This window comes from Syngnathus scovelli, chromosome 5, assembly GCF_024217435.2.
Source record: "Syngnathus scovelli strain Florida chromosome 5, RoL_Ssco_1.2, whole genome shotgun sequence".
Taxonomy (NCBI): Eukaryota; Metazoa; Chordata; class Actinopteri; order Syngnathiformes; family Syngnathidae; genus Syngnathus; species Syngnathus scovelli.
Genome location: NC_090851.1, coordinates 5,194,582 through 5,204,014, shown reverse-complemented (window position 1 = coordinate 5,204,014; position 9,433 = coordinate 5,194,582). Strand labels below are relative to the sequence as shown.

Genomic DNA, 9,433 nt, shown 5'->3' with positions numbered 1-9,433 from the left:
ACCCTGGAGACATTCATGTGTTGCTTGAAAACTTTCCCTGAACCTCACCCAACTCCTGATTGTCTTACTCATATGTACGAACACACCCGAGGACTGTTGCCCACGACCCTCCCATTCATAAATTTAAAAACAAAAGGTTGTTAGAGCTAATCAGAACAGAGGTTTAGCACAGCAACTCTCTACAGAATCCATTGGAATGTACAGGAAATTATTTACGAGTGGAGGGACGGCTTCAAATTCTCCATTGTTTACTTGGCATCAGCATGGGGGCGGGTGCTCCTAAGGCCAACAAGCCCTGTCCAAATCATCTTGAAGATGAAGAGTAGACATCTAGGCATAGTTATGGACCACAGACATCTTAGACTTGGCAAAAATCCAGCAATGAATTATAGTATGCGTGACAGACAGGCAAGGTCTGGTAGAAATATGCCTCTTCCTCTCACTTCGACTTACGCTAGTTAAAAAAAAAGTTGAAAGTACCACTCCCAGTTTTGAAATGGAGTGGCGACCATCTTAGACACATACAGACCCTTCATGTCCTTGGAGATCTTTTATTGGTGGTTAAGTGACTAGCATCGACTGCTTGGAAGAAACAACATACGTGACCAATATGAAGAAATACAAATGCTGTTGGGGCACCTTGCCAAGTTGTTAACTTCAAGTGTCTTCCATGCTTTAACTGTAAGAACAGGAAATGGATCAGTCTTGATAAATAATTTACAGTTCTCATTACTAAATCATTGTCCATCTGTCCTACATAAGAGTAGCCGCGGATGGCCCCTCTTGTCGTTTTCAGCCCGGATTTGTTCAGGGTCGACGGGGTGCGGCCATTTTACTCACCATCAATGACCAAAACAGCCCTCGACGCACGGGCCATCACGCGGCGAGCAGACTTCCGTCGAACACATGAAGTAAATCTGAAATAAAGTTCACAATGATATCTCAGTCAACTGTAATGCATGCTAACATTTTAGCTTGTAATCCATGATAATTTCACATGTCCGCTTATTCTCAATGTACAAAATACTGTATATTCGATTTTTTTTTTTTTTTTTTTTACATACAAGGTAGTATTCGAAAAAAGTAGAATACGGGATGAAAATTAAGGCTAAATTAAAACCCACGCACACATTTCTTAGAAAGATGCTTCACATATGTTTCCACTCATCCATCCATCACTTGGTAAGTGGCGACACTATATTTGTAGCAGCCAGATCTCACAGAGGATGGTGTTTATCTTTGCACATAAAGATTCATCCATAGTGCTGTTTTTGGAATCATTTCCTTGTAGGCATCTGGCTTTTTTGCTGTTGCAGAGAGAGGACAACCCCTCTCGGTTGCCATTAAATAGCCAAGTGGGCGTTTGGCATTTATCTTTTCTTTTTTCATTGGCCTATGGGGTAGCACAAACGACTGTGCTCCACAAATTCAGCCTGGGAACTAGCAACTGTAAAAACTGTCAAATGACAGAATGAGAAGCCAAACTGTTTACACTACTTCCCATTATATATATCTTAGATTGTGTTGTAGCAGTGACATCCACTATATTAGTATATACACATCTGCAGGAATCAAAACTTCATTCTCTTTTGTGTGAGCATGCTTTAACGCTGAATCAACAAGAGCATTTAATGACGCCCAAGCTTCAATGTTTATCTTACCTCCTCATCCAGGTCTTTGATCTCCCCATCAGGAAGGAACTGGAAGGTACTCATGGTGAAGCGACGCGTTTGAGCATGAGGGGAGGGAGACTGGGGATCAGACAGCACAACCTGAGAGGTTGGATCCAAGGGGTTGGGGCATCTGGGTACAAGCAGAAGACATTACGGGTGAACCTTTGGCCCAATTTTATGGGAAACCATCCATATATCGGCAGACGCATTTCATTTTGGTTCTGACTGTTAAGTCAACGGACGTAAGCAGAGCCTACCCGTTGTAAAGCAGCACCCACACGGAACTTCCAGAACGCGAGTAGGCCACACAGTAGTGTACCAGCAGCCTCAAATTTGGATCCGGGGAATTGAGCATCCTCACTTCCAAGTAGAGGGGTTTCCCCAGCAGCATCTGCAGGGGCTGGTGATACTGTGGGTAGTAGCTCGTGTACTCAGCATCTGCAAGAAGGTGCATTAGTACAGAGGCAGGAGATTCAGATGATTTGTTCCCCTCACAAATCTCAGTTCTGCTCGAGCTGATTAAAAAGCAACATGGTCTGAGGCACTATATATGCTGCCATTTTTTTACAGCGGATTCCTGTGCTGGATGAAACAAATCAGTCTGCCTACCTTTGGCCAGGCGGAGCTGGACGCCAAACACCCCCTGGGTCTGGACGGCTGGCCCCAGGGTGGGGGTTTTGACCAAGTAGCTCACTTTTAAAGCCCCACCTGGTACATACCTGCACTCCACAAGCAACCTGACAGGGAGGAAAGGCGCAGGTGGATGTAACAAATGAAGGCTCAACGTCAATAAAATGAAGGACAGAGTGGAGTTGCACAGATGTGCACTCTCGACATTGAAGGCTTCACTGTAAGCAAGCATGAGGGAAAATTGGCTGCCGTCACAATTAGAGGTTTTTATATTTGCTCTTAACACAGCTTTACAATTCTGCTTTACTTTCCCAAACATTCCGAATAACAGCCATGTTGTATTGCTCAGTTCATATGAATTACGATCAACTTTGTCTTACCTGACGGGAGAATCTCTCGTGATAGTGCCGTAATTGAGGCTGATCGTCTGAACTATGTTGACCACTTCCACCATATAGACCAACGTCTTCCCAACCTCCTGCAAGGGTAGCGAAACGACACATTTTAGCACAACCACTCCAGCAACAAAGAATGCAAACCGCCTGCTCTTATTCAGCATTTTAAAATTCAGGGGATGTTTCACTCAATAAAAGTCACCATTCTGCGAGCCCCGCAGCCATCCATGGGGAGCTTGAACAAGGCATACTCATAAGTCACTTTCACTGGTTTACAGGTGGAGTTGTTGGCAACCCCCAATAGGCCAGGGGAGAGAGGGGGGTTCGTGAGGGATCCAGGCACCGAGAAGACAAAGTGGCGGTCAGCTGTGCACTCTGGAAGAGGAGAACGCATACACATATTTAGGCATACACTGGAGCGGAAAGGTCAGGTAAATAAAAGGTCATATCGCTGAGGAAGCCATTGAGAAGACAGACACAAGGTCTTGACACCCTTTCACGTTCCGTTTATTGCCCTGATTGTGCTTCTACAAAAGAACTCAAGTGTTCATAGCTAAGTGGTGTGAAAACCCTGGTGGGTGCACAGACACAAACTCACCGTCCATGCGGTAGTAGCAGGCCGGGGGATGCTCGTTGAAGCAGCAGCCCATGGAGAGACACGATGCCCGGGTGAAGGCACCTTTTTCGCAGGGGAGCCATTGGTCTCTGGGAAGGTTGCAACCTTACAAATTTGAAAGCATGATAAAAGGTCATTTTCACAGTTGAGATCAACTGCAAATGCCATCTTGCAGGAGCACACGGACAAATGAACCTTGTCCAGATGAAGAGGTGGCAGCTGGACAATAAAACTGAGCCTCCATCCTGCCACTTTTTGTCATATAGGTGACGCTAATGAAATACGTGTTATCCTTTGAAAGAAGATGTTTAAGAGGATTAATTATACGAAAGGTTGTGTGCTCAGTGTGAAATCCGAGTCAATACTTGCCTTCATACTCATGTGACAGAGTGTGTGTAACTGGAGGCTAAAATGAATTTTGCCATCTTTTCCAATGCTGGCAGAATAGCCACAGTGCTTTGGAGCATCCGGGATACTTATCTCATTCCCTTCGGCGTCTGAAAAATTGGAGACAGAAACCAGCGTGATTTTTTTCTTTTTATGCCTGCTCAAACTGGCACATGCACGTATGCAGTACATCTTCTCGTACTGGATCCCTTCCCCCATTGGGATATATAGCAGAGCACCTCCCCTGAAGCATAAACTCACGCAGAGCTGATTGTAACCATATGCATTTTATACTATACTTTACTGTACATACTACATACCGAGGTCAAAGCACATGCTCACCTTTAACAACTATTCCAGAGAGCGGACCAGGCGGGAGATGAACAAGCATCTGATTGGAGGAGCAGAAGACTTTGGGCTTCCGGACACCAGAGGGGCGAATGGAAGGCTTGACAAGCGCAGGATTTTGTGTAGGTGACGGAGTCGGATACTGGTGCACAGGGGGGTGTACTGGTGAATAGCTATAAGGATAAGTGTACTGCTTGGATCCACAAGGGGTGTTGGAGTAAGGGGGGCAGTAGGCTTGCTGATGTTCCTCAGATGGAGGTGAAAGGAAGTAACTAGGGTTTTGGGGAAAATGAGCAGTGGGAGGAGCCAGTGGATTGTGACCTTTTTCGGGGTGTCTGTATGGATTGTGAAAGTCATACAGATTGGATGGAAGCTGGTAAAGGGGTGGCCTTGAAGGGCGAGGAAGTGGTTCTGGTATCAAAGTTGCTGGCGTAGGTAAAGGATGGGAAGGCATCTGAAGATAATCCCGAATCGTGGGTGGGCGGGGAGCTTGTGGAGGAACGAGTTGAGGGGGACCGGCAGGAGGATAGACTTGGGGAATATGAGGGGACAGGAATTTGCCGTAAGCGCTTTGGGATTTACCTGGAGACTGATCCCGTGTTGGAGGTTGTAAAGGATTTTTGGGGTGATGGAACGGATGAGGCAGGGCTCCAGGGCGACTGCCTGGAGAGAGATAAGGGAGATTGCCAGGTTTTGAGCCAGGAGGGTAGACCTGGGGAAATGTGGGTGACAGAAAACCAGGGTGGGCAAGTTGGGGATAATTGGGAAACTGGTCAATCTCATCCTGGGTTGAAAATCCAGGTCCAACAGGGAAAGTACTTGAAGGGGCATTGCCTGAGGAGAACCATGGAATAGCAGGCTTTGAGGCAGGATGGTAAACATGGGGAAATGAAGGAGATGGAGACCCGGGGTAAGCAAAGTGTGGATAAGCAGGAAACCGGGCAACCTGATCATGAGCCGGAGATCCAGGTGCATTGGGTCGACCAGCAGGGGAGAGATGTGGATTTTGAGGGTATGGCGAGCCGTAATCGGGAAGTTGAGCAATGGGCTCTTGAGCTGAATGCAAAGACGGTGTTGAAGGATGTTTATCGTATGGTACATGCAGATGGTAATTATCAGCGGGCGACTGAGGTATGGAAGATGATTGAACGGAGCAGGAGAGGATCATTTTCTGCTTATCAAAAACAAGATGGAGTTCTCGTGAATCCTAAAAAGACATGCACAGAACATATTTAGTCTCAAGCCTTTGTTACAAGAGTCTGTTCAATCGAGACCAACTTACTCTGAGACAAGGAGCAATGAATGGGATGAAAAAGATAAACTCCTCTGGTTCAGAGTCAACACGGTATGCACACTCGTCAGAAACAAATGGAAACCAACCTCCGTTTACTGCAAAATACATTGAGGTTAAGCCACTCAAGAAAAAATTATGTACTTTTTTGCCCCCACAGCATTTAGTTAGATTTTTTTCCCTTGTGTTTCTGCATTTAATGCTGAGTCATGGATACGTCTATTTTATGGTACGAAAACATTTCCACATTCTAAATGACTTCTTGTGAGTTATACAAATAAATACAAATAACTGTGGAAATGAAAGGGGTGGATTAAAATAACAAAATGGGCTTCTAGTGAGTGACACAATGCTGACTTGTAAAACTTTGATTTTCCTCCAAAAAGAAAATATTTGCAGCAAAATGTAACCAAGCGGAATACAATAACATTAGAGTACCGAGAACTCCCAGCACTGGTAGACGGTTCTCTTGCTGTGATAGATACACCGCCATGCCGTAAGGGGAGCAGAAGATGGCCGGGACCGACGTAGGCATCTGCACCGGGCAAGCCAGCTTCAGCGGGCTGCCCCACCAAAGCATAGGTAGCACGTAACTGCCGTTCTGGAGGGGAGCAGAGGAGCAGTTTTTTGGTCAAGGACGCAGTGAGCGAGGTGAAGAATGACTTTGAGAAGAATACCTCCTGGGTAATGTAGCATGCATCATATGGCACCACCATGTGAAGGTCACTCCACGATGTCCTCACTGTGTAACCGCAATATAGAGATAGATGGAACAAAGGGACGGGAGAGGCTCCCCCTGTTCCAGAGAAATATACAGAAGAGGGACAAGTTAACCTGGAGACGACTTAACATGCTTTGGTGTGAGGACGAGATAATTTGACAGCATATTGTGAATGACCAATCAATTTGCGTAAAAAACAATGACTGTTTTGAAAAAGGAATGAATCTCGTGCGTTTAGAGCAGTTCAAGAATTTCAAGTGACGAACATCTTGGCAGAGATGTGATAGCCTACTGTATATGGACACTGCAGTTTCGAGTGATAATTGCAAAAATCCCCTTCTAGTTAATATCCTTATCTATTTGCATTTGGCATGCACCATTTTATATGCCTTAGTATTAAACAATAGTGCTGTTGTTTACGGTGTCAGGCATGCTGGTGGCCAATGTTTCTGCAAAGCTGCTTGTGTTGGAGCTCTCCGAATGATAAGATCTTTTAAATCAGCGGATTCTGTGTTTCCCCGAATACTACGGGGATTTTACGAGGCACACTCACACACACAAAAACATACAAACAGTGGAAAAGACTAGCTCACGAGCTAGTCTTTATGCACAATTTTTTTATAAATTGTTCATTCTATTTCTGCTCAAACTCCATCAGTCCATTCCAAGCTTTGATAATCACAGGAAAATACATTTAATATATTTCACCTTTGTCCACCAAGAGTTGAGAAAATCCCTCTCCTGATGCTGTGAAAATCATGGAATTATGGTCACACAGCAGCACAGGCTTCATCCCCAGCCACTCAGATGCATGTGGAACAGAGTCAGATGATGATACAAAGACTTTTCCAGGAACACCAGAAAAATCTAAAAACAAAAAATACATCTGTAAAATGGAATAGTATATGAATCCATAATGAGGAAAAGGTTACCTGTGAAATCACTTTGATATGCATCTTCTGAATCGGACAAACTTTGCAATCTGATGACTTTGCCTTTAGTCCAAGTCCATGACAAGCTCTCCCGAGGAACAGGTTCACCGAGTTTGAATTTACTAGAGTCTGGAATACGATCGGCATACGATGGTCCAGTTTGAGACCAAAACGCATGATGACCGCTGTTGCTAGAATCGTGTCGTTTTCTTCGCTGGACAAGAAGATCATCAAGGTTCCCTTTCACGACATTTTGTTTCCGTTCCGTTGAAGATGACTCTTGGGCTTCGTGGGCGAAAATGCGGCTTCCCCACGGGAATGGTGGTGCAGAATCACAAAGGTGGAACAAGTAAATAGTTACTATAAATAAAAACAAGATGTACTTTTTGCTTTTTTCGTCGCAATACATCTTTAGTTTGTTGACGCTCCTGCTCGTGCGTCCACCGAGGTACGTGCAGGTGAAGCTAATTAAGTGACATTAAGCTTGGGCCAATCAGGGAAGGGAAGCGCAATAAAGGTGGCCGCGGGTGACGTCATAATTAATCGACAGTTGTTTTCGCCATAAGTTACAAAATGTCTTTAGAATGGCCATATAAAATCGGCCTAAAAATGAAAGAAAAGTTTGAGTGGTGTCTGTATGCGCATGTGTGTGAATGTGTACATTAAAATCCATCATGCATTATTTAAAAATGTCACCTTCTGTGTAGTTTTTCTTAAATCTAGGATATTAAATAATACTAATAATTGTTCAAACTCGTAAATTTGGTTTGTCAGGATTATTTGCATTATTTGTACTCCTTGTGATAAAAATTGTACACCACCTGATAGATGGATGGTGAATAAAAAAGAAATAAAAGGAAGATTCAAAGCATATGTCATCGGAGTCACAATCTGTTAACCGCCCTTCCTCATAGACATCCAACATTATGTTATTGCACAAGCATCTGGACACTGGCTATTCTCTGATACATGGGTTTGTCCCTGATTTAAGATACTTAAGCTAGTTCCGATGAAAATAATGTTGCAGTCCCAGCAGGATTTTACAGCCATTTAGAGGGAAAAAAGGTGAGGACATCTGCTTGATTAAATCATATGTTGGACGAGGACCCACTTTCTTGCGTTACTGCGCCAGATGGGACCGCAATGTGCAACAGTATGAGAAAAAAATAAATAAAAAAAACCTCTGGAACTCATTTGGAATGTTCAAATGTATGGCACGCTACACTGCTTAAATTTTGTAGTGAAGGGTGTGGAAATCGGTTGAAGTAAGGGGGAATGCGAAGAGGAATTTCAAAAGAAAGCTAGAACCGAGAAATAAAACTGAAGAGAACTAGATTTGGTTGTTGTGAAGGGGCCTCTGCTTAAACCAAATAAAGCATTTTCCCATCACATTAGGAGGCTGTGGAATATATCAATGGTGGCATTTAAAATAAATGTGAATTCCCACTCTTGCTACACTAGGAGCAGATTGGTGGGATGTTCTCTCTTTAAAAGAAGACTTTTCATCCGTGGCAGCTGCTGCTCTGTAATATCTTCCCAATAAGCACTCTCTGCACAATGGCTTTTATGTGGAGGCCCACATGTTAGGACACGAAAAGAAAATTCCACTGACTCAGAATTGGTGTTAAAGAGGTACCGATGTACCCTTCTGCTCTCACAAGATATACAGGCCACAACTTTACAACCCATTCAGTGATGATGATTGACCTCCAATTTGTTCTGATATCAAAATAATGAGGAAATCTTTTCTTGATTTCAATCTGCTGCAATAATAAAACCTTTAGCAATCAAGTAGAGCCAATGTCAGTAAGATTTTTACAAATGAAGGCGTGACAAGCGTAAAAGCAAGAGGAAGTCATTATTATGTTATCTGTCTTCATCCCACCTCCAGCAGCACAAAGCCACCATTGTTGGCCTGGGATGAAGACTACTGCCATCCGTTTGCCCCCCCCCCCCACACACCCACCACCCCTAAAGATCTCAAGCCTGAGGGCAGAAATGAGCTAAGCCTGCTTTCAAAACATGCTTTTGTCATAAGAAGACCCATACTCAGTTGAGCTTTTCTCTCATCCAGCACAGGTAGTAAAAAGCTTTAACGGATGTCCACTGGCTGACTGGTGGTGAGCCTTTCAAAACACAGCATTATTTGAAAAATCCACTACATCTGTATTATGTCACAACCGAAACAAGCACCTACGGCCCCACACGCACGCGTTCACTTCAACATTTGAACGATAACGTAAGTTAAATAGAAGTCAGTCGTGCCAGGCTGTTATTTTAAAAACACCAGCGTCTATACGGGCCTTCACTGCAGTTGGAGGTTGCCACGGTGATGCTCGCTGCTTTCACCCACGCTGTAATTTGCTGTCAACTGGATTTTTCTGTGCTGGTGTCACTCACAGAGGTTCCCCTTCATGCTACACCGTGTTCTCCGAAATAA

The 9,433-nt window shown here is 44.1% G+C and overlaps 1 protein-coding gene across 2 annotated transcripts in view; it reads right to left on the bottom strand.

Annotated features, from left to right (window-relative positions):
* The window catches only part of LOC125969597 (uncharacterized), a 43,668-nt gene extending 36,188 nt beyond the window's left edge, over nt 1–7,480 (bottom strand). Inside the window, exons 1-16 of one of the 2 annotated variants that reach the window (XR_007481627.2) lie at nt 6,994–7,480; nt 6,770–6,928; nt 6,018–6,136; nt 5,779–5,941; nt 5,332–5,438; nt 4,044–5,256; nt 3,684–3,811; nt 3,510–3,606; nt 3,297–3,419; nt 2,901–3,073; nt 2,684–2,781; nt 2,283–2,410; nt 1,931–2,111; nt 1,662–1,803; nt 841–917; nt 621–679 (exon numbers count right to left, since the gene is read on the bottom strand). Coding sequence is in view for 1 of the 2 variants with exons in the window: in XM_049721841.2 (XP_049577798.1) it covers nt 843–917; nt 1,662–1,803; nt 1,931–2,111; nt 2,283–2,410; nt 2,684–2,781; nt 2,901–3,073; nt 3,297–3,419; nt 3,510–3,606; nt 3,684–3,811; nt 4,044–5,256; nt 5,332–5,438; nt 5,779–5,941; nt 6,018–6,136; nt 6,770–6,928; nt 6,994–7,402 (3,315 nt within the window). In the remaining variant the exon portion in view is untranslated. Of the gene's footprint in view, nt 1–537; nt 680–840; nt 918–1,661; nt 1,804–1,930; nt 2,112–2,282; nt 2,411–2,683; nt 2,782–2,900; nt 3,074–3,296; nt 3,420–3,509; nt 3,607–3,683; nt 3,812–4,043; nt 5,257–5,331; nt 5,439–5,778; nt 5,942–6,017; nt 6,137–6,769; nt 6,929–6,993 lie in introns of those variants that run through there. The other variant, XM_049721841.2, reaches the window with a different exon arrangement.
* Between the last annotated feature and the right edge of the window lie 1,953 nt (nt 7,481–9,433).